Source organism: Corapipo altera, unplaced genomic scaffold (genome assembly GCF_003945725.1).
Source record: "Corapipo altera isolate COAL_440 unplaced genomic scaffold, ASM394572v1 360, whole genome shotgun sequence".
NCBI classification, from domain to species: Eukaryota; Metazoa; Chordata; class Aves; order Passeriformes; family Pipridae; genus Corapipo; species Corapipo altera.
The window spans coordinates 793,851-820,215 of NW_020885015.1; the positions used below are offsets into that span (position 1 = coordinate 793,851).

A 26,365-nucleotide genomic window follows, 5' to 3' on the forward strand; every position below is an offset into this window, starting at 1 on the left:
AAAAGATTTTATATTGATTCTATGACTAACAGGTAAGATTAACAACACTAAGAATACAAGCAAATACATTTATCCCAGGTTATTACGAGTTCTGTCACACAACAGACACAGAAGAAATCATGGTGTAATACTGTTAAATGAATGAGCAAAAATACTAAACATTATGTGATCTCCCATTGAGCAATGAGACAGCTAGAGTTTTAAAAAGGATGACAACTGACTAATCTCAAACTAGGTTTTCAAATAACAACATTACAGCAAAGCATAGGGTAGTCTCAAACTTATTTTTAGATAAATTATTTTCATTTTTGACATTAAATATTATGCATATAATGCAAGAAAGAAGACAGATGATGATCTGTCTATCAGACCATGAAAAAAACCACATCAGCACACTCCAGCCAGATAAGGAAACAAAGATTTATTGGTAGTTTTATAAAGCTAAAAAGGTCATACATTTAAGAGACAAAGAATACACAATTGAACACAGTCATCATCAAGGCACATAACGAAAAACCAAATTTGAAACATCCCATCTTTTCAACATTTGAAAAGATCACCATAATTTTCAATACTCATAATGGCACTTGCATACTATAAACAAAATGGAGGAAGTCTAGAAGTAGAAACTGCTAAAGTCATCTTTACATCACACACACACAATACATTTGCTCATTGGTCACAGTCAAACAAAATGATCAGCAATTGATCTCACAAATCCCACAAAGATACAACAATATTGGCAAAACCAAGAAACACTCAGATTAGAAAGGCATTATACATATGAACGATTTGGATTTTTTGGGGTTTTTTTGTTTTGTTTTTTTTTTAAAAGTGCAAAGTCCAAGGTTTCCCTAAAGGGAAGGCCAAAATACACAGCTAAAGCTGCCATTTTCTGAAATCTGATGAAAACAACATTTTATAATACAGGTTTTACGGAGTTGTTATATATCAGTTTATGGAATAAACAGCAGCAATGGAAGCACTGATCACAGATTTACGTGTGACTGCTGTTTGCAAAATATGGCCCAAATAGTATGTGGAACAAGGGAGGTTCAGGCAATTGTTTATGCTTGCTTATTCGTTTGTTTAAAAAACCCCAAACAACCAAAAAAACCCACCCCCCAAGAAAAAGAATTAAAAAAGAGACCCTTAATGACCTTAAAGGAACAAAGTTCTTCCTTCGGTAATCCAATTTCAGGAAGTGGTCTAAGAACAGTTGCTTTTAGAAGGTCAAGGTAAGTATAATCTTGAATTTACTAAGATTAAGACACCACACGTTACAGAAAGCAGAAAAAGCCTAAGGAATGAATTCAGTAATAATTGTTAATCTATTTCAGTGTTCAGGCCTGAAGGCAACTGAAATGTGTGCCCCTCAAAAAAATAAAAAAAGTCACTTTGGAAGTACTTGGAAATGCTTAACTTTCTGCATTGAGGAAGTGCTGCTTTGTTTTTTGACAAGGAGCTGTTTCTCAAGCACTAATAAGGTCTATATGCATGCTTTGCTTGCTACATGAACATCAATCTGATGGGCACCTGAGATCAGCACTGCCAGTTGGTCACCTGGACAAAACACTTCAGTATTTCGCTGTCTGAATTTCACACACACAGCCACTGTGTATGGAAGAGAGAGGGAAAGAGGATTTATCGTGCATGACAGACCTGTAAAACCATTACATAATAATGCAATCCTCTGTGGCTAAAAGCACATAGTGGACTGCAGCCCTCTGAATAAGGGAAAGAATGGAAAGTCCAAAATGAGAAGCATTTCTCATGAAGAGCTCTGCTATTGCCTGTACTACAATCACCACCCAGCTTAATACCGGATCTGCCACCCTGTTTTTAAACAGCAACTTGCACTTGTATGGAATGGATATAATAACCAAAAGCTTTTTCTGTTCCTGTGTATTATGCTCCAATAAAACATGCAGCTGTAACCCAAAGCTTGCCATGGTTAATGGTGCTCACATTTACAGGTGCAATGAAAAGCAGGTCCAGTGAAGCAAGTTATCAAAATCGCTGACTGTATTACAAAAATACCGTGTAAATCCATTCGAGGTATCCTGATACCATGGAACAGCAGTTTGTCAGGCTCTTTAACTAACAGAAAAAAAAGGTCTGCCTGAAGATAAAAGGTGATAGACTACCTAGTTATGTGTAACTCCATCCTTGTCTGTATCCAAGATCCTGTTTCTTAGGAACTTAACATTCAGTCTTCAAAAATAATAAAAGTGCTTACTTCTAGGCATGCAAAATGTTGCCTGTGAATTGCTTGAGTATAGGCAGCATGACAGAACAAAAAGTCACTTTCATACTTTCATATATTCAGTATCAAGGCAGTATAAACTTCTCCTACCTTTGGTTTGATCCAAGACAAATACACATTTAGAAAAGAGAAATAAAAAAAGGAGAGAGCAAAATATGCATGATTTCCTAAAAATAAAAACATATTGTCGATTTAAAGACAGTTTCTTGATTTTTTTTTTCAACTCAGTGACATTTTAAAGTGCAATATAGGTATCTGTTTAGAAATGGTGAACTAAAATTTAAGGAAGTTTCTTCCCACTTAAGGACAAAAGTAGAAGTTGCAGCATCTCTTCACGAAGATCTGCCTCGAACTGTGAGAGCAGATTACTTGAGAAAACATTATTATTCTGGTGTTTCCAACAACATTAGAAGCATCTCACCTTTTTCCTTCATCTCATGCTATTCCCAAATTCTGCTTCATTTTTTCATATACAACATAGCTGATGCTGACAGCTGGAAGCACTTTCATAAAATTAGGGGCTATGCCCCTGTAAAGTCCTCGGAGTCCCTCTGTAGCAATAATTCTTTGAAAGAGACCAACCATGCTTAGCTGTGGAGCTCCTTCCACTGAGGCTAGAACAAAAATATAGTGTGTTATACAACAGTTTGAGTAATATTAAACTTCTCAAGCAAATATCAAATACCTAGGTGTGAGCCTGCTATTCACCCCTAGAGCCACTGAAAAGAAATCTTTTTATTCCCAGCCATGTGGGAGATATTCCTGTGTCTAAATCCCACTGAAAAGCATTATCCATCTATATTCCTTTAGAAATCTAGGCTCCCATCCTTAAGTGCACAAACCTATCAAATAAAAATCTCAACTATGAAGCTGTCTTTATGCAATGTCCTCCAGAGCAAACCTTGTTGTCTGCCTTCACAGGGCAACACAAGCCCTGCCATTTAATATCTAAAATTTAGGGAACATTCTAAATTTTAGAAAAGTGCTCCCAGACTGTGACAGTGGCTCTATGTCTGGTAGTCTTGTATGGAATGTGGCTCTCAGAATATACAGAGCACCAGTGTCCAAAATGTTACTTTTGAATCAAGTATGAAGAACAACAGTGTTGGGGCTAAGAGGGAGGAGAGACCAACATTAACAAGAATTTTGCAGATAAGTCCTTGGTTTTTCCAAGTTTGTTTTGGGGTTTTTTGTTGTTTGTTTGGTTGGTTTTTTGTATTCCTATGTCTCTGCTACAGTTATTCCAAATGATACAATTTTGATGTGACCACACAGATATATTTTCAGTACAAGACAACTCACCTTGAGCCTGCATGCGTGTTCTGATAAGAGCCAGAGGGTAACTGGCTAACTGCCCACATGTGCTGGAAGCAGTTCCACATCCCAACAATACAAAAACACCTGGGTTGGCAGAGCTTGATGCATAGTGTTCTAGCCATGTACTCTTTAAGAGCTGCCAAGGTATAAAATTAAATAGTAATACAAGATATCTGCATTCAAAAAAGTAAACAAATACTTCTTTATTCATAACGGACCTTAAGGGCTCAATCCTGAAAAGCATCAATCTCACTACACCAGTCCTACACACTGACTTTTAAAGTCCACACCTTAGGATACAGGCAAGGACTTAAAGCAGACTACAGTAGTTAGTACCTAGAAGAGAAATCCTTAAAAGATCCAGCAGCAGGAACAGTGGTCACATTCTAGACCCAGAATACTTTGAGGAGAGAAGGAGGGAAACCCAACTCAGCACCCCACGGGGTGCCACAAAAGCTTGCTCAGCTGTGCACGACTCCATGCAGAAAAAAGGATGCAAATTGGAAAAAAGAATTTCATGCAGTTTTGAAAACATTTGTTCAAGCAATTCTGCTGATTACTAATGCAGTGTCAAAAAAAAAGATTTGTCTAGGCTAGGAAAAAAATTAGTCTATGTATCTGAGTTATTTAACCCACTTTGAAGCAACACATAGCATCTAAGGTAGATTAAATATTTTCAACATTGCTGGTCAGTGTAATTGGTGTCAGTTCCTCTTGAAAGACAGAGGTGTTTCAAATTCCTCAGAACAACTATATCAGCCACAAAGAATTTTGGTGACATGTACAGGCACACAAGAAGTTCAGGTTAATATAATCCAATTATAAATCAAAGAAAATGGCAAAAAAATATATTAACTATCATAAATGCAGGATAGGTACCATAATATGAATATCTTATCAGGTTTTTAAGGCCCATATTTACTATAGAATGGTATGTTCCAGTCTAACAGGGTTAGTTTAGTATGCAAGCACAGTGTACTGCCAAGTCTATATAATCCTGTCTAAGAACATTTCCTGTTTGGTACTGTTGCATGTAAGAGCCCATCTGCACAGGCACTCCTGCAGGAGGGGCAAACAGTAATACTGAAGTCTAGTAACATTAGAGGAAAGTCTCATTTGTTTATTTCCAGTCAAAGGCAACTGTAATAATACAAGCATATTACAAATCTAACTAATGATACAGACATTGTAAAGAATATTTACACTTTTTGTAAAGTAACTGGTGACAGCTACATGCATCCAGTGATCTAAACTCACAGAATCACAGAATATGCTGAGTTGGAAGAGACCATCAAGGATCGCTGAGTCCAGCTCCTGGTTCTGTACAGGACCATCCCCAAGAGTCACACCGTGTGCCTGAGGATATTGTCCAAACACCTCTTGAACTCTGTCAGTCTTGGTGCTGTGACCACTTCCCTGGCAAAACCATTCCAGTGCCCAACCACCTTGTGGGTGAAGAACCTTGAACTCACCTCATAAACAGCAAGGTCAATGCCAGCATAAGGAATTATACCCAGAATATTAGGAATATAGCCTTTGTAGAAAGCCTTTAGACCTTCTCTTTTTAAAATCTTCTTAGCACAGTCAAACATCCCAGAATATTGCCCTGTTTTACCCACAGCCAATCTGGTCTTTAAAACCTAAAAGGGAAAAAAAAGTAGCCTTAATTAATTACCTGCTTTACATTTTGGTGCTACAAGCCTCCTTTGTGATGATTTCTGGCAAGTATTTGTTAGCAGCAGGCTTCTTCAGGTCTATCCTTAGTGCAGAGCACAACACAAAACCATATACTAGCTTACAAATTCTTAAGACTTTTTGATTAAAAGAGTAATATTTTTTTATCAGCTTGAAGGCAACAGTGTGGGCAATATTCAATGAAGCATCAGCTAAGGAACAAGTGAGAGCATTAACATACCAACAGATCCCAGTTCTGGTCTGGGAACACCAAAGCATATGAAGAAAATAATTTTTTGAAAAGCATGATGCTTAGAGAGGTAGTTAAGGAATATAAAGGTTCTGTCTCACTAATGAAACCCAGCACTTGATTAATAATGCAAGTAAGTCTGTACAGCATCTTAGGACGAAGAAATTAATAACAGGATCCAAAAGAAACCACTGAAGACATTTCCTGCACAAAAATTTGGCCTACTTTAAAGCCTCCTAAGACTGCAGCTTCCTCAGGAGTTTCCTGGCACTTGGCTTTTCTCTATTCCTTAGAAATATCCTAATAAACACTTCTAGGACAGTACTATGTCTTTTAGGGAGACCAGAACATGTTACTGTAGAATAGTTCATCTGTCTCCATTGATCAGTGTAATCCAGACAATCTGCATAACATTTCAGTTATTCCCTAATTTAACCCATCCCTGTACTCAGGTTAGCTGAGATTCAGCCTCTATAACAGCAAGGATGCTCTTTAAAGAGATCATTATCACTTCAACAGTGAAAACAGATATTTTCTATTCCTATTGACACCCTGTTTAAGGGTACATTTTGCATTACTACCAAACCTTGATGTTGGTATTCATTTAGTCTCAGACCCAACATATATTCCAACATGTATTTACACAACTGAAAAACTTTCTGAGGAACCAGCAGTAAAGGAAGTACACCCTTCTGTGAAATGCTGCGAAATAGTTACACTAAAGTGTTAATATATTAACACTTTTCACATTGCAACATGTAGTGCCACCCACAAATGTGTCCTACAGAGGAAAGAGCAGCCAGTCCAGCCAGCCCCAGTTGTAGCTGTTACATCCTCCTTCCATGCTGCATTCCTTATCAGATGCAGATTCCCATCATAACGCAACACAACTTCAGTTCTGCTACAAACAACACCACTCTGTGCTTACATATGGTGGGAAAAGGATTTATGTCCAATTTAGAAAATGCTTAAATGAGTACTGAATTTTAACTGTGTTCTTGGGTAATATTTTTTCCTGAACTAGGTTTAATTTAAATATTGTTTTAAACAATATTATACAGCCAAATACAGGGAAAAATTACAAGAACCAATTAGAACATAGTATATTCTAAAATGCCTAGCCCTGAAACTCTGAAAGGAAGTCCAAAGTAAAAATAAATTAGGATATAAGACTAGAAAGGAATCCTTACAATATTTGCAAGAGCAAAATGGGGTTTACTTTGGAAATGAAGCAAATATTTGGCTACTCTTTGGTATCTCTGTTACTTACCTCCATGGGATAAATAGAAGTTTGTGCTGTTGCTCCAGCCAAAGAACCAGATATAAATCTTTCAACAGTGCCCAGCTTTCCATCATCCTTAGTGAGTATCTTCTTATACTGTATAGTTAAAACACATAACATAAACATCACATGCTTTTTAGGAGTGGCAAGAGTTACTATGAAAGGCAAGAGTACAGTACAAAATGTCTTTTCAAGCTGTACTTAGTTTTTCATGTATTTACAGTTACATTTACTAACCCAACAAATTTAGAACTATTCTCACTGCAGCTCTGTGATTCTCCAGAATACAATAAACATTCCAGCCTACAAGAATCCTTTACATTAAACACCTCAGTCACCCCCAGTATTGCCGAGTGTTCCACAGTCAACTCAAGGGTACCCTCACTATGGACCCCAGAAAACAAACTGGAACTGAACTCCTTGCATTCTTTGGTTGGAAAACTGGATCTGCAAGGATCAACTGGCAATTTGACAGAGGCACTTGGAGAGCTCTAGTGTCCTGCGAGGCAGAGACACCATCATGCAAGAATGCATCGTCAGCTCCCGAAAGGTTGAATAAGAGTAAAGAATAATGTGCCCAAGATTACTCTATGGTACCTAAATCTGCCCTTCAGTCTAGCAATATCCCCAAGTTTATTTGATTTTTGTTGCTTTTATTTCCCAGTTGTACAGAAATGCGCAGTACCTTCATTCAGACTTACTTGAGGCACTAGGCAAGCCCCACAGAGGAAAAATAAAGCTCATTTAAATACACCAGAATGGGAGTTCATTTTCCAAAGGAGGATTAGGCCTTAACATGATGCTTAAAGCTGATTCAGAGGTAAATATAACTCTGAAATCCAGGATAAGGGCATCATAGCACTGTGATATTTGACTTTAAGTGAATCCTGTGTAGGTTCAGCTCGCATAATGTGCTAAGTTTTTGGTTGTTGTCACTTTGAAGGAACAATCTAGGTATTAATGCAGGGCTCATACAAAGCCATGCAGATTTGAAGACAGTTTAAAATGTATGACAGATTTAGTTTATGTACACTACTTATAGTACAATAGCAAAATCTGCCTAATACTAAGTATTCCATTAATGGAATAGACTATTTTAAATCTGAAAGTCACCCTAAATTACTGTGACAAAATCCCCAACCATGACAAGAACTCCTATATAATACAACAGTACAAATAATGAACAGTGAGAGTGATGTAGTATTTTATTTACCATTGTTTTCATTCCTGATTTATCATCCTACCTGTTCATAAGCCCAGAACTTAATAGCTGTTTCAGGAGCTATTTTCACGACATTTACACCATTTCCCCTCCAAAGGGATCGGACACCACCTTCTTTTAACATTTGCTTGAAACCACTGGCTATATTCATTTTGTTTGATTTTGAACCATGAACCTTTTAAAAAAAAAAAATTAAAAAAATCAAAGTCACAGTAAAGAACACTGTTCTGATTAGCTTATAAAACTCATCAGTATTAAACTGATTAAATATATCAACTAGTAAAGTCACATCCAGTACTGAAAAAAATCTTATTTTAGTGGCACAAGTACTGTAATATTTTGCTTACATTTTTGTCCACATGACTACGGAAAAGACAATTTTCATGAACACAAAACATGGAAATTGTCAAAACTAGACCTCCAGAACGTAGATACTGAACTGATGCACTAGAAACCAAAAATTTCTCGGACATTGCACCCACCTGCATCATCACTTTAAGGCGATCTAACGGTGCTGTACCTGTCCGGGAGACAGCACCAGCCACTCCTCCTGCCAACAGCTGCTTCCACCACTGTCCAGTCTTTTTCTCTTCCTCTGTGAACTCATCTGGAACAGTCAAACTATCTCCTATATCCAACACCTTTTAGAATCCAAAGCAAAAGATGCACAAATAACTGTCTCGTTCCATCACCTCGGTTTTATCAACAGTTCTAATTCAAATTAGCATATCACCTAAGAATTTTAAATAGAATGCTAGTTAACAAAATTAAAAAATAGTTCTAATTTACATTCTATAATTAACTTGCTATGCATTGCTGTTCAATGAAAAGCAATTTTTAGTGACTTCTACATAGATATTGAGCAATAACACCACAGACCCACCATTTCAAAGACAGCACCATCATCATTAAAAATTATGACAAAGTTCCGCCTTGAGTATGGCCCAAGCAAAGACATTCTGTCATGATCAGCAGTCCTTTACAGTCAGCACTAAAGCTCAAATGCTTATATGTTGCAGCTAACCTTTCACCAGACAGCCTTCTGGGATTAGTTTGGTAATCTCCTAAGGATGCTAACAAGAGATTTCTCTCTCATGGTAATTTATTCACACATATGTGGATGTCCCCTTCCCCCTACTCTCCCCAACATTTTCAAGTAGTATTTTTACAGCTGATACAGCAAAATATTCTCTTTCTGGTAATTGCTGTGTATTACCTTAAAAAATAAGAAGTTTGACTAATGTTTATACATTATCTTATAATCAGCTATACCGAAAAACACATTTAATAATTTTTCTCAGCTATAAAAGTCTGAAATTTCATTAAGAGGTGCACATTTGTATTACTATTCAATTTGATCAAAGAGCAACATTACTGCAGGCTTTAGTGATAAAGCTGTCCAAGACATAAGACTGTGAAATCTCACATATCACTTAAACATAGTCTTTGTTCTTAAGTGTAACTTGCAACCATGGTATATGAGGAAAAAAAATACACGTAGATAATGCAAACATGATATTACACATAAATTAAACTTTTAAAAGGAGCAAGAATATTTTAATAACTGGTAAGTACTGCCCAGAAAGCATGTTAACAGATAAACCTTTTAAATTATTGTTGACTTCAATTGTAGACACTATATCCCTATTTTACACTGTATTCTCTATCTGTTAGTAGACAGACTACTGTCTTGGTCATGTGGAACAAAAATTGCAGAATGCAGACTATAAATATTGCCACTGGATAAACAGGATAAGCACCAACTATTCTGGATACTGAACACAGAAGAGATCAATTGGAAAATCCTTTCATCTTTCTGACATTCACGGTTTCCACGTAAGGTGTCATCAGTTGCTCAACTACATGGAAACATCAAAAGATCAATCAGAACTCTCAAAATATAAATTCAATGTTCTTAGAGATATTATGCACATCTACCAGGGTTTAAACCTTGTGTCTACTGAGACCTAAATGCAACTAAGAAAAAAAAAGATAAATTGAGGGCCTTTACAACAGACAGGCCACAGCTACCAACTCATAATAAGTCTATGCCAATGCAGTTATCTGCCTGGAAGAGCCTGACAGCATTAAAATTTTACAATAAAAACAGAATTGAAAGAGCTGTCAACGCCAGCCAGGCTGGGAGGTCTCACATCTGCTCTTATCTGAAACAGCAGCTGTGTTGCCATGTAGCTGGATTTTGCTTGCTGTGATAACTGGGTCATCAGCTGACTGCAACACTAAGAACACTAAGAGGCTCCCAGAGTTGTTTCTTGGGGGTAACTAATGACATTCCATAAATAAAAAGAAAAATATAGATCTTATGTTTAATAATAGTAAAAAGCAGCATTTTATTAAAGCAAAGATTTTTTTACACACAGTAAGCTGGGACCAAGGCTATTTGATCTCATAGCAGGCTTCAAGTGCTTTCCTGAGCTAACAGGGAGCTAACTCTCTTTTGGCAAGCATTCCTGAATTGAGATTGTACAGTGTGAAACATTCAAAGCTCTCAGATCTCACAAACTGTTTTTTATTATGGAAATGCTGACTTATCCCTGGAGATACAAATGGTCTTACTATATTCAAAGCAATCTGTCTTTACCTAACTTTATTTAGTCCAACAATATACAGGAAGGATATTTAGCAAACAGGACTACTATTGGTTTACTTACTTATTGTTCTTAAAAGTCAGTCACTGAGGTGACAAGAGCTCCATTCAATAATAACTTTAAAAATTTATTTGCAGAGTGGATATCCTATTGCTGTATATTCTGTCATTTTAAAATTCTGTAGCACAAAAGAGTGCGAGAACATGTGCACAGCAAATCACTAAAGGCACTAGTGATTTTATGATATTACCATATAAATGCAAATACTAATTTCAGCATAAGAAACAGTCTATATAATGTCTATATAATTTGTTTCAACAAATCAAAAGCACAGAACATAAAAATATACTGTAACATGTGGAGAAGAAAAATATTTAATAGTGTGGTTATTATTTTTCTGTGGAATATCTCCAAAGGAGGAAAAGGATTCCATCCTCAGAATTACTGATAATTATTTGCAAAGTTTAGACCAAGTGCTTTGTAGAGAAGAAGCTCACATGACACTATCCTGCTGGCACATAGGAGAGCACAAAGTGAAAAGGAAAATCAAACAATTCTAAACATAGATATGCTTGAAATATAATAAGTGTGAAGCTGTTATACTCAGTATTGCAAAGTAACACAGCAGAGATGAACCTATAAGCTGTACTACGTTAAAAGAAAAGTTGAACTTACAGTGGAATGTTTCCAATATCGAATTATTTCCTCAATGTCTGTAGCTGGATTAAACATAAAATGATCTCTCCACTCATTCCAATCTACTGTCATTGTCCCATCAGCATCAATACTGAAAAGAAATTGAACAGAACTATATAAGGAAACAGTAGCAAGGATGGGGTTTTGTTGTGTTTTCTTGCCTTCCCCCTGCCCTTTTTTTTCTGTTCATCACATCAGTGACAACTAACTGTCAGTTCCACGTGGCGACTTCAAGGCTGAATCTGCCATGGCCTTTCAATACTATGCTTTTCCTATCCAAGTGCTGGCATATTCCCTTTAAAAACACAATATAACACTTCATTATATCAACATTTACAGGGAAACGAATAACATTCTCCTCCAGAACCAGATGCTCCAATAGTGACCACTTATTATTACCCAAGAGTAGACGGAATACATGAGAATTCCCATAAAGGCACCACTGAAGGTACCAACACTTTTCAAAGTTATAATCCCATTTATTCTGTTCTCTGAGTTATAAAAATATGATACTTTACAATACAAAGAAGCTTAAAATCCTTCAAGAAATAATAATTCCTGACCTTTGCAAGATCTTTTCTGCCTGTTTTTCTGAAATGTTTATACCGAGTATCTTGAGGGACTGGACAACTTCTGATGCTTCAATTTTTCCTTGAAACATTAAAAGAAAGATGATACATATTTAAAACATGGATCTTACTACAGTTAGCACCTTGGAGCTCACTAGGTTCTATTGTAACACCTGCATAATAGCAAAGGTAATTTAAAATCAATTTAAATACAGATGATGTATTTTGATTGCCTACTACAAGGACTGAACAAAGCCAAGTACATTAAAATCATGCAACCAAATTGGATGCAAACATTCAGTTAGAAACTGTTTTATCTTTACTACATAGAAATAGTTAGAAATTTCCTTATAGTTTCTCCATCTGGGAAACAAAGAGCCCCAGTTCAATGGACCCGGAAAATAATAGAAAGAAAAGAAGACTACACTAACTTATTATTACAATCTGTAGTAAACTATAATTATGATCCTATTAAGAAAAAGAAGTAAAGGTTCCATATTCACAATTTTTTTTTCCTTTTCAGACAAAGAATATAAGTTGAATTGCTTTTAAAGTACAGTTTCTTCAAACGATATTTGAACAAATAAAATAAATAAAGGCATACCATCATTGTTTTTGTCCAGGCTCTTAAATGCCAGTTTCATCTTCTTCTCATGTTCTTTAAGGTACTGCATAAATTCTTCGAAATCCAGCTGTCCATCCTGGTTAATATCTCCAGCTTTAAAAATTTTCTGTTGAGAGAAAATTCAACAGTTGACTTTTCTAAATTACAGCAGGTCACAAAGCACCATTTGGTTTCTGAATTTAATGTACTCATATTTTCATAAAGAGAGAAAACACTCAGCAGTAAATATATATTTGAGAAAGCATTATTATTTACATAACCTTCCTATGTAGAAATTTTAAGGGTTCTTACCAGCACTGGCAAGTTATACCTACAGGTGTCAAATAATTTGTGGAGAAAGAAGTGAGGGATGGGACAAAAATCACAAAAGGGACAAGTTTAAGCCTGTGAGCTTCCTATACATGCAATTTGTCAATATGTCAGTCAAATTAGACAAACATAATCTTGACTATCCTCTTAATCCAGGGGTCTATTAATTATAAATTATAAAGATAAAAATACAAACAATATTTAACAATTTAACTGCTGACTAAAAAAAAAAAAAATACAAAGATCTTGCCCAACTAGCACTTCCATCCCTCAGTGTTTGAGACCAGGGCTTTCTGCTTCCAACTGCCCTGACTACAATCTTAAACAAACTTGTACCAAGTACAGACACACTTATCTTCCTTTTTTGCACATGCTTCCTACTAACTGCCCTGCAGACAGAAACATTTACATGTAAAAATCAACTGAGTTCAATACATGGCACACAATAGCCAGGAAACAAATGTGAAACAGAGCTCAGGCTTCCAAGTCCCTTCTATCTGGCAGACTGCCATGCACAACTCGAGTTTCGGAGGAAAGTAACTCTCAACAAGATTTGCACGGCTGTTCTAATCTGCAAAATCTGCTTTTAATCATTCTGTTTACTCCACTTTAATTAGCAGAAGTCCTCAAAAGACCAAAGTCCAACAAGTTCTAGCCTACAGAAACTAAACACAAAGGAAGTTGAAAACTGGTGTATTGGTTGAAGGTGTCTGAAAAAGAATTTAAGGCATCTGAGTGCATTTATGTGGTCTTATTCATCTTCCCTATCCCTCCATAAAAAGTAATGTACTTTAACATTTCATCTCATAAAATCAAAATTGATAAGATTATCAAAGATTTCTCAACAAAATGGAGGAAAATTATGTGGTACACCACAGTGAAACAAGCAAATTATTTACTTCCCATAATACAGCAAATTGCACCAAAAAAATCAACTCAAGATACCACATATTTAGACAAAGGGGTTTGGTATCAGCTTTGAAAAACAGTGTTCTTAGTATAGTCATCAGTCCAGCTTGATTGTAATTTCTATTAATAACCTGTCAACAAAGATATAGTCATCAATTCAGTTTCATGCCCTTGTCAATATAGTTGGAGCTATTCAGAATTTCCCATTACAAAAAAAATTAACTTACATTTATGGAAGTTTATGGATACACTCCTGACCATGACCTTCTAACAAGAAATTAAGAAAGGCTAACAGATTAATCATTCAAAAAACTCCAAGCAAATTAAAAACTAACCAAACCCCACCATTAAAAATTACTCTAGCCCCAAAAGAGTCCCCCTCCTCAAAGACACTGCAATCTCAACGCATCTTTTGCTCCATGCATGGCACCTCAGGCCACAGGGTCCGAGTGTCCTGCTTGGCTCCCACACACTACTGAGGTGATTTACGTGGCACTTGTACTCACTTGGAGCGAGTTCTAGTCAACACAAACTCTTACTGTTCCCCACTGCTATCCAAACCACGCAAATCGAAATGCAGAACAAGGAAAGTGTTGTTCTGCCTCACAGATATGACAAAACTTGAACTATATTATAAATTACAAAACCTCCACTGCTGAGGATGACATGAGCCAAAGAAAACGGAAATTCCTAGGAAGTTCAGAGAGCCGGCAACTTCTATGTGTGAAGGGGGGCACCTTTCAGTTCATCTGCCAAAGAAGCAGATTTCATATTGCAACAACCAGAAAAGGGTAAGCACAAACATACTCTCCATTCCCTACTTTTGTTTTGGCAGTTATTTTTCAGACTTCAAGCCAGTGTCAGCCCCTCTCAGTGCAGCAGAACAGAAGTGACAGGGAACAAAAACGTGTAGTTTCCTCAGCAGGCACACGGATTTTTCTCTCAGTACAGATCTAAAAGTTCATACAAATAAAAGCCTCTTGGTGTTTATGAAATGAACTAATTATGTGGATGTTAAAGTTTCAGATTAAAATCAGTAATTCGCAGGTTTGTGGAACAAACAGGAACACTGGAAGAAGCTTGTCTTCCACCTGTCGGGCAGAAACTTCGTCCTGGGGAGTTATATACTCCATGGGCATAGCCAGCAGGAAGACACATACTTGATTCTGTGGGGAGCCTGGCCCACTAAGTCCTAGGTACAAACTGCCCATTCACAGCATCAAATAATTTAGGCTGGAAGGAACCTCTGGAGGTCACTGAGCACAACTCCAGCTCAAAGCATGTCTAATATAATTAGATCTGATTAGATCAGGTTGCATAGGAACACATTCAATTGAGTCTTGAACATCTCCAAGGATGGAGATTCTACAGCCTCCACATGTAAACTGTTCCATCATTCAGTCACCTCCTCTTCAGTTCAGCAATGAATCCAACTTTGCTGTTCTGCATTTAATATACTACCAGATTTTGTATAATTACAGCCACTTGTCACTCTGCCACTGCCTGGTTCACCAACTTCTCTGATGAAGGAGAACTGGATGCATTTAAAATAGGTATGCTTACAACAATAGAGCAGGAACCAAACTAGATGCCAATACTCACTTGGAAGTCCTGGGAAACAATGTTCAGCATGCCTGCCTCATAAAACCTGCCATTTCTTGTTACAGACTTACTGTGAGATCACCTCACCTTTAAAAAGGCCCAGAATCAAGAGAAAAATGTTTATTTTTCAAGGCATACTATTTCTTTTCTCATTGTCTAAAAACTGTAACCCCAAGCAATAAGGATAATTCACTAGATAAAGTGAAATGGTGACCACGTAAAGAATTGCTAATTACTAGATATAGGAAGACAGTTTAGATGATGACATGAGCCAGCAATGTGCACTTGCAGCCCAGAAAGCCAATCACATTCTGGGCTGTATCAAAAGAAGAGTGACCGACAGCTCAAGGGAGGTGATTCCGTCCCTCTACTCTGCCCTTGTGAGACCCCTGGAGTGCTGTGTCCAGCTCTGGGATCCTCAGCACAGCAAAGACATAGACCTGTTGGAACAGGTCCAGAGGAGGCCACAAAGATGATCAGAGAGCTGGAGCATTTCTCCTATGAGGCCTGTAGCAATAGGAAAGGGGTAATGGTTTTAAGCCAAATGAGTGTTGATTTTGATTGCTTATAAGAAATAAGTTTTTTACAATGAGGATGGTAAAACACTGGAGGAGGTTGCCCAGAAAGGTGGTAGGTGCTCCACCTCTAGAAACATTCAAGGTCAGGCTGGATGGGGCTCAGAGCAATCTGATCTAGTTGAAGATGTCCCTGTTTATTGCAGGGGGATTGGACTACATGGCCCTTTAAAAGTCACTTCCAATCCAAACAGTGCTATGATTCTATCATTTTTCTTTTTAATGCTAGGGGCCTTCAAACATACTGACTAAAATGCTCCTATGCTGACCTATTTGGTCATGACACTGTCGCCTTTTTCTCCCCCACCCCTTTTTTTTTTAATAATTCTGCTACTTTTATTCTTTTTCTGCTGCATATTTTCTTAATACAGCTGCTTTCAAAGTCCTGCACAACCAGGCAACACCAACGTTAAAGGCCACAAGTAGAGTGAAATACCGAAGATATTTTTTAAAAATTTTCTCCATAATATAAATCATGTTGCAGTGTTGAATTCCTACTCCTCCAAAAGACCTCTGTATTTGGTGTGGAAATGTAAGTCAGCAGGTCTGATAAAAAAAAAATAGGAGTTACGGACAGGCTTTATATACACATCAAAAAATCCTGACCCTCTGTAAGTGTCCTGATGAATTATTAGATTACTCTGTGCCAAAGTTGTGAACTTTAACACATTCGTGGCTACAATGTAAAGACAAAGAATGCAAGACACTAGAAATCTTAATGCTTTTATGTAGACTTTTAACTTCAGAGTTTCACATTCTGTTTACAAACCTCAACTGCGTGTGAAAAGTGGGGCTGCTGAGTGCAAATGATTACCAATCATCTACTCATCAGCTTGTTATGTCAGTTAATTAATATAATGTAAAGAATATTTAAAAGGAAGTGATTCAACAAGAAGTTACTGACTTCCTATCGTGCTATCTACAAGACATAAGCAAAAAACAGCACTTCAAGATACGTAATTGATGCAAGTAGCAATTAGTTGTTCTGCAAGCTGCAACAGGCGTTCCAAAGGGCACAGTTACAAATACTGCATACAAAGAACTCCAACACCACAGTAAGAATATCATCATGTCTTTAGCCATTCACAAGTTTCACATTTGCTTTTAAAACCAGAGGTACTATACATAAAACCAATCATGATACTCCCTCCTCCTCCTCTTTTCCCTTTTTTCAATTCTTTCCCTCTTCACTTCTATTTTTTTTTTTTTAGCACCAGCCATTCACATAGCTCTGCATTCTACAGTTTTAAGTTATTTAACTGTAAAATTATCGGAAAACAAACTCAGTTACAGCTGAAGTATAGACAGCTCTCCTCTCTTAACTGGACACATACCCAACAATAGTCCTTTTCCTATTTATATTTGCCAAGACTACACAAATTTATGCAGACTATGATGACCCAAAAATCAGTAGTAAAGATTATTAAAGTCAGTCTTGTCAAACTACATCAGTTGGGAGATAAATCCAGCATAAAGGGAAAGGGCCTGAGGATGTGTTCACTCAGCATTATACCCCAGTGAGTCTACATAACACACTAACAAACTAGACTGACACTCCACCACCAGAAATGCAACACAACACTCTATTTTGAGCAAAACAGTTATTTGAAGTGCCTCCAAAGGCCTCCCAATTTGTCCAAATTCTGCATACATATTTACTCACTTGCCCCTCAAAGCATACCAGCAACATGTAAACCCAAGCAGGCCCTTTAAACCTGCCACAGACAGACATAAAGAGCCCCCCACTCCAGTACAGCAGATTTGCACCCTTGACAGTAGCAGCTGTTGCTATCAGCTGCAGAGCTTCCCTTTCCTGTTCTCTGTCCTAATTACCACTCTTCCTGCTACAGGACAGCACTGGCAGAGGTCTTCTCACTGGTCCATTTCAGGTAACAGAATGTCTAGAAAACAGGACTAAAAAGGACAAGATGCAAGTCATGAGTATGCTCTCCCCACATGCTTTGCAGAAGCTGCTCCCTCAGGACCTGGATAAACTCTCTCAACTCATAGCTATGAATTAAATTTCAAGAATCTGAAACAGCATACATGGAAGATGCAAACTATCCCTTGAATTTTCATTCAGCATTCCTTGCCAGTTACACTGGTATTTTTGACTTTGAACATACTGGGTAGACAGACTTTTCCCATTAAATAAGACTACTCTGCTAAAAAGGCATCCCCACCTTAGTCATCTAAAAAGATTTATCAGTTTACCTTGTTTGTTTTTCTGGGACACAATGGTGTCTCAAGACAAGGGTTTAGCAGAGCACTTCAGCATATGGTTAAGAGATGTCTCAGAGGTGAGGCTTCCCATATTTGGCAATTCTTGGCATTGCACTTTGCAGCAGCAGGAGGAAGAATGAATCACTCACTTTGTCACTTTTCAGACAAAAACCTATCAAGTTAGTATGCAAAAACAGTTCATTTTATCTCCTTGGATGTTTAAGTTGCTAAAACAAACTTAAGATTCATCTTGCTCTTTCATATGGACACTAGGAGACTATAGCACATATCAGTTAAAAGCTTCTGAAGCTGTACACATGGAAATGAAACAATGACTGTATTTTTTATATAAATATATATATATATATATATAAAATAATGAAACAATGAAATAATGTTTGCTTACAATTGAATATTACTGAAGATATTTAAGGTATTTCACAATTAAGTCCCCATAACCAGACATAATCATCACAACTATTATGACCTGAAAAGGGAATTTTTCTACAGTCACATGACGTGACTGTAGAATCACGTTTTGGTAAAAACTGAAGATACCAGACTACTCTCATTCTATAGCACCAGTTTTTTAGCCGACTATTAGCTTCAATTCACATAAAGAATGACACACAGACAAGGAAATGCTGAAGCTTCTAAGACTGTAAATCTTCATATCACATATGATAATATCTAAGAGTAGATACAGTGTGACAGAAGATGCCCAGGTATCTTCTTTGAAGTTGCCAAAGTAATCAGTGTTTTTTCTAATTTTCTAGCCAAGCTACAAAATAACAAAAACACTTCAGTTAACTGGGTCTCCTAGCCTTCTAATTTTGCCATGTATGGGAAGTTACCAAAATTAGGAAAAGAGCAAACATCTTAATAAAGTAGTGCAGAATTATTCAAGGACATATTTAGCTCAGTCACTAAACAAGTGTGTGCTTTCTGGACTAAGAACTGCTAAGATAAGTTCAAGCTCTGAAGCACTATCTAGCTGTAGTTTTTAGAGGCCAGAGAAAAGCACAGAAGGAAAGAATACACACCTGGCCCTGTTCTCACCCATCCCCTTCTGCTGAGACACAGCAGTGGAACACAGCACAGGGGCCTGCCTCCCTTCACAGAATTCTGAATTTCCTATAGTTTAAATGCAGAAACATATTTCAAGCGTTTGAGTATTTTTAGACTTGATTGGGCTAAAATTTTCATAAGCACAGTTGATTGCTCTAAACAGACCATATTCTGATTGTTGAGAAATTAGTCTCATTAGGCCCTGTCTCCACCACACAGAGGTGTCTCATCACACTGTTCTTTATCTAAAGGAGCCTTAATGTAGCCAAAGACTTATGTCAAAACGCTACGGAGTCAGTCCAAATAAGATCATTATACTGTTTCCAGAATGTAGTTATTCATTTCAGTAACATCTGCCTACTCCTAGCTCCAGGACTCAATGCATAAATAGTACCTGAATTTGAATGCTTGGCTGTTCCAAACTGAAGCTTGAAATACAGGGTTCACCTCCTACAGATTTACTGTAAGGACTGATTGCAACAGAAGGAAAGGATGAACAAAAATAGTACTTGATATAACTACTCACACCATTTATGGTACTCTCGCCTATGAGACACAGCATTCTGAAGACATAGGATGAGATCATATGAGATCTGATCCCAGCATCTATTTTGTGTCTCTGCTAATCAAAGCCACCGTACAATAGCTGTTAATATTGCTTCTAAAGCAACATCTGATACTGTCACCACACTGAATTCCTTTTTCGTAGGTGTTCACATATTACGTCAGGAATCTTTTGCAACGTTTTGCAAAGTTAACCATTCCTGGCAGGTAATATACTACAGTATAAACCAGGTGTCATCCTGGCAGCTTCCAAGCAGCATACATTCCAGATTTTCCAATGGTTTACTTTTATCTGTCAGACACTGACAGAAGGCAGGTCAAGTCGAACATAAAGTCAGGAGCTTCTGTCATGTCATGCTATGATGTCTTGCTATGGGGAAAAAATGATTCTTCCTTAGAGGGACATGCAACCTACCTCCAAAGCTTACCACATGGGTTCACATCAGTTCTTGTATCTACAACGTTACTTCACCTAAAAGAGTGTCTCATCATTAACAAAACTGTCAAGATAACTGAGGAAGGCTGAAAGAAAATACTGGTAGTCTATTACTCAAATGGATAGTGGGCTTGGATCCTATAAAACATGCATATTCCTTCTAGAGAGGAATTACACTGAAAGACAAAAGAGCAAAGTAGTACCAGTAGCACAAACAATAATTTCTACAGTGAAGATGACAACTTGGGATCAACCAATTGACTTGGCAGTGAAACCAGTAATGCTTCCATGGTCCCTTTACCAGTGCCTCCCAGAAGAATGATGACCAACACTTCCAGGTACATGGATTTCAATTTCACCCCATGGGTTGGAAGCCAGTCCTGCAAGAGATTTTTGGAAACCTAACACGGGCCAGCATCTAGAACATAATGACAGCACAAGGCTTAAGACTGACCCAGCCATGACGTACTGAAGCCTATTCTGCTCTAGGATATCCCACGGTCTGCCCATGCCATGGTGCCACTATGCTGGCAGGGCTGAGCAGTTCAATAGCTGACACTCTGCCATGTTGTGTCATACTTCCATGTCTCAATTCCTTACTCATTAGTTATTAGTAATTATAAGGCTACTTCTGCCTCTCCAAACACAAATACGATGATTCAATATCTAACTTGTTTAATAAAATACCTTTTTACCAAGTACTAAAAAGACTGAATTCAATATCACTTTAAAGCTCGAAGTGAAGTGGGAGAAGGCAGTTTTGAGTTGCAAGAAAGTACAGGAAGTAGATTAGCAGGCAGTAGAAGGCCGCAAAGATGCTGGAGGCTAGTCTTACTGAGGCTCTCTTATTACAAGAAGTCTAGTTATTAACAGTTACATATAACTAGTCTAGTTTCTAGTTCAAATTGTGCCCACCACTGAGTTTAAAACAGTGAGCATACAGAAGTTCCAGTGCACTCCAACAGTTCTTCCACCCCTCCCAAATGCACATGACTCATGGCTTGCTTTGTTTACTCTATATTTCTTAAACTGAGGCAGCACTTCCTGCTCTGTTACATCCAGGTATGTCTAGATCATCTCTATCTATTTCATGGGTTTCACTTTCAGTTTATCCTGAAGCAACTGAGAATAATTTAACAGTTATTCAGATGTGCACTATTAATGAAGATCACTGATCTTGAGAAGGAACTTGGAACTTCAATTCTAAGTTGCTCAAAATTTCAGCAGCACACCACTTGTGACTCAGGGCTTTCACTGAATTATGTTGGAAGACCACCTTTGTTAAACACCAGAAAATTAGCTGGTCATCTGTTTCCCCATTGTTCAATGTAAGTAAAAACCCCAAACTGTTATAGTCAAACTGGTGCAACAGGTTTACAACAATGTGTGTATAATCTGTGACTGAAATTCATAACTGTCATGCTCTTAATACTGACAACTTTTGTGGAAAACCAAACAGGCCAAACTGTCCCTCCTTTATATACCAACACCTAAGAACACAAAACGTGCCTGTTGTAAAGATGATTTTGACCAGCAGCAATATTGAAGCGAAAGTGTGCTCTCATTTATACTCTCATATAAACACCATTCAACTCAAGAGGATTCTTGGATACTTTTCCCTTAAGGACAGGAGACAGAAAACTAAATACCGGAAAGTGGTAAAATAAAGACCAAATAATGAGACCATAGGGGAAAAATTGGCAGAGTATCCCACAATTAGCATAAGGTCACTGAATTATTGACCCCTCAACACTAGAGTCAAAATTTAAGTTCCTTTTCCTGCAGCTCTTTCAGAAAGCGTGCAACAGCTACTACAAGCACGGCAGTGGAATGCCCTCGAACCATTCTTTATACTGAAACAAACAATTGCTACAGCAACAGCTCCCCCACAGATCTCACCTGTGTCTATTCAGCCTAACTGAACCCATGTATGCCTTGTCAGTGCAGACTTGCCTTACCACACAAACACGTACACCTTCAGAATTGCACATTAAATGACTTTATATGCTGATCCCTGGGGACTACTGAAAGTAATTAGGAAAGAGAAGGTTCTCTTCCAGGTAACAGATCGGATCTGCTAGTATAAGTCAGTATCGCACTGGAATGCTTGATGACTTAAGTTTTACTGATTCTGAGGTCAAAATATTGATAGAAGGGACAAAGCAATGTAACAGTTGAACTGATCGCTGCAGAAGCCTCACCACGAAGAAGTGCACTGTCTCTTTTGTGGTTTGATAGCCACTCTTACAAGTGTGCCTTTTTTAATACAAGGGCCTCGGTATCTGATGTAGTCCATACCAAGAATCATTTCCATGTCTATGTGTCTAAGGAGAGCTAGCTTAAATAGCTAGTTCTGAAATCGCAACCTACGGTTATACAGATTTACTTACGTGCTGCCCCAACAAACCTTAATTTACTCTGATCTAGATAATGCATGGGTGGAGTGACAGATAAAAACTGTAAATTACTATCATTTATCGTGCTGGAAGAGGAATGTGCTATCAAGTACCACCCAGCAAGGAGTCAGAGGATGTCAAAAGTCCACACATGATGAGTAAACCCACTTGGCAGTGGAAGCGCCTACAGCCGTACGCGCTCGGGACCCTTCGCCTACAACCCGAGGCGTGCCTGTACAACACGGCCCGCGGCGCTGGAACGGCGTTCCGGGGAAGGAAAAAGGCAGGCCCGAGGCCGCGTCCATCCAGGAGCGGCCCCGAGCCCCCGCATGCGGCGGCAGCAGCGGCAGCCCCGGCCCGGCCGCGCCCGTCCCTCGGGCTGGGCAGGGGGGGCGGCCGGGCCGGGGCTTCTCACCCTCCCCGCAGCCCCTGGAGCCGCGACAGATCCCTCGGCAGCGGCTGCGGCCCGCGCTTACCTCCTCAGCCTCCTTCCCCAGCGGGATGCCCATGGCCCGGAGGCCCGTCTGGAGCTCGGCGATGTCCACCCTCCCGTCCTCGTTGAGGTCCAGTTTCCTGAAGAGGTTGGCGTACCGGGAGTCGCCATCCCTGTTCCCGTCGCAGGCGGCCGCCGGCAGAACGAAGCCTCGCAGGAGCTGGAACATGTCGGGGCCGTGAGACGCAGACAGACGGGCGGACACGAGCCCTCGGCTCCCGCTGGGTGGGCGCGGAAGAGACACCAGCCGCGCTGCTGCTCCCGCAGCTGCCCGGGGAGGGAGGGAGAGGCCGGCCGGGCCCGCCCGGGGGCGGGGGAGCGACAGAGGGAGGGAGCCCCGGCACTCCCCGCCCGCCTCTTCCTCCACCCCGCGGCGCTGGGGCGGGGAACGTGGGATGGGGAGGGGAGACCGCTGCTCCTTGTGCTCGGCGCTCCCGCCCGCATTTACGCGGTTGTATCCAGCTCAGGGTTTCCAGTACAAGTAGAGAAACACTAACAACGGTGCAGAAGACAGAATTTGGACACTTGGGCTCATTCTAGTCCTCAGCGGTGGAGGACTGGGTTGAAGGTGTATGAAGAGCCTTCCCAGCCTAAGAGCTTGGCTTGCTTGGCCTAACAGAACAAAGGCTAGAAGAGGAGACATCTAGGGTTTTTTGCTTCATAATGGCTTCATAAATAAATCAGTGGAGTAAATGGAAAAGGATACAGCTGGTATAATAGCAAATGGATAGAAAATGTCAGCAAGCAAGCTCTCCATGAGAGAGTTGTAGTGAAAAGTAATTTCAGCTGCCACTGAATTGAGTCTTGCTTTTATGGTGCATATTTAGCCAATACATAATCATGGAAAGCCCATTTCAGCCTTACAGCAGAAACTTAGCAGTCTTGCTCACAGAGTAATTAATAAAGCTCATGTGCTACATTGTCTGACCATGGACTAGTGTTTGAAAAAGGGCTACACGCTCCTATGACTTGCGTATGTAAAGACTGCCAGGTTGTGTTATAGGTTCATTGAATCACAGAGTGTGGTGGGAAGGGATCTCCTGCTCAAAGAAAGCTCTCCCATGAACTCAGGCCAGGTTACTCAGGTTTATTTCAACCTTAAAGACCTCCAAGGATGGAAACTGGACAATCTCTCCAGGCAGCCTGGCCTATAGCCTGACTGTCCTCACAGGGAAGAATATTTTCCCTTCTGATCCACTCTGAGTTGTTCTCATTTTAGTTTGTGCTTGCTGTCTTTTATCATCCCACCGTACCCCACTACAAGGATCCTGATCATTTTTTCATTGTAAACTCTGTAGGTACTAGGAACGTGGAGGCCTTCTTTAAGTCCCTCCCCACAGCCTTATTTTTTCCTGGTTGGGCAAGTTCAGTTTCCTCAATCCCACCTCACAGAGCAAGTGCTCCGGCCCTCAGGTATCATGGTGGCCATCTGCTGAATTCTCTGCTTTATCCATGACTTCCTATCCCAGAACTGGACTAGAGTGTCTAAATACAGTCTAGCTTGTGCAGAGTAGAAGGGGATAATCTCCATCTCCTCACCATCCTCCTGTTAATACAGCCCAGGGTGCTGCTGGCCCATGCTCAGCTTGCTCTCTGCCAAGACCCCCAGGTCCTTCTCAGCAGAGCTGTTCCTCAGTCTGTATAGTTGCAAGGGACTATTCCTTCCTATATGCAGTATTTCATGTTTGTCCTTGTTGAATTTCATAAGGTCCCTGTCACCCTTTCCTCCAGCCTCTCTGAATGGCAGCCCCGTACTTGAGCACACCAGGTGGTTCCCCACATCTGGAAACTTGACAAGAGTCAAGTTTTGCTTTGCAAAACAAAGCAGTCCAAATACAAATGTTACTTTGTTAGCACAGCTAATGTTGTATATTGGAATAGGCAGAGCCTGAACATATTTCACCCCTATCTGGAATAAGGAATGCGAATACTGCTGAGGGTCACTGCATCCCAGGGATGTAATACTCCTAAGTAGTGCAGCCTTTGATTCCATTTTTCTCCTCATACCATCATCCTTACATCTTTATCTAATGAAGTACAGGAGTGCAACATTCTCTTTTATCACTACTCAGAACATGCAACTAATATCTCTACTCATTATTTAATATAATACATAGATATATGACATACATGGGATTAAAACAGTGCTACTCTAAGCTCCCACTGCCTGTCAGTAGGTTCCTAATATCTAGCATTGTCATGGTCTAAGGTCTTGATAAGTTACACGTATTTTCTTATATGGTATCATACTAAATACTGTACTTGTACATTAAGACCATACATGAACTAGAACCACTCAAAAATTAACACCAAATACCTGAGGCATTACACTTCAGCTGGCCTCTGGCAGTTTTACCGTACAGTGTGTGCTAATGTCATTTATGGGTTCAACATCAGCTCATCGTTTCCACATGATCAATGAAGCCATATGCAAGCACTCACCAGAAACTGCAGGCACTGAGTGCCAATATCTTTCCCAGCAGCATAATAATAGACATGCTACCTTGGTAACAACTTCAGAGTGTATAGACTATATATACATACTTTTTTAAAATCAATTAAATATAATTGTTACTTTAAGTGGCAATACATAGAAATTTGTGGACTGATTGAGCATCTACTATAATTAATCAGCAGTGTGGATTGAAAGTAGAGTTTGATTGGGAATGATTGACTAATGTACAAAGTAGTATAAATAAAAGATCAAAATGAGAACCACAATGAAATACTGACAATTTTTTCTAAAAACTCTACCTCTTAACACATCTGAAAAGTTAGTGTCAATAGTCCAAAGTTCAAGGTAATCAAGGAAGAAATGTATTTGTTCTTCCTGAAGCAACAAGAAAAAAAGCTACTTCTGGCAGGCTTGGCTTTCATACGTGCATCCTGCATAGTTATAATTTATATAGAACATGTTGTACTGTCAGGAGTTCTGTATTCCTACACAAAGAGGAGGCCACAGAGAAAAGGCAAGATAACAGAGCTTGATGGTTAGACAATGCCCATGTGCAAATAGATTCTGCATACACAGCAGAAGTTGGAAGTACCAGCTGTATATCATTGGCCCAACTGTTTATCCATGATGTGACGCAACAGTGAAATGAATTTTTCATATTTGCACTGGTCTCCCCGAAAATGGAGTAAGTAGCACAGAGCTGTGCAGAAGGTTTAAATGCTTTGACTTTAGCATGACTGGCTGAGAGCAATAAGACAAATAGGTGAGAGTCTCAGGTATTTTGCACATGTTGATAGATAAACTATCAGGTACACATTTGAGAAA

General features: G+C 39.0%; 1 protein-coding gene across 1 annotated transcript; it reads right to left on the bottom strand.

Annotated features, from left to right (window-relative positions):
• Positions 1-400: 400 nt before the first annotated feature.
• On the bottom strand, positions 401-23,358 carry SLC25A24 (solute carrier family 25 member 24). Its single transcript, XM_027667625.1, has 10 exons — positions 23,069-23,358; positions 12,490-12,616; positions 11,880-11,967; positions 11,296-11,407; positions 8,494-8,652; positions 8,034-8,186; positions 6,778-6,885; positions 5,056-5,223; positions 3,569-3,719; positions 401-2,880 (listed from the first exon to the last, which is right to left on the bottom strand). The coding sequence occupies exons 1-10, from the start codon at positions 23,252-23,254 to the stop codon at positions 2,702-2,704; spliced, it is 1,431 nt and encodes a 476-aa protein (XP_027523426.1). The 5' UTR covers positions 23,255-23,358; the 3' UTR covers positions 401-2,701.
• Positions 23,359-26,365: the final 3,007 nt, after the last annotated feature.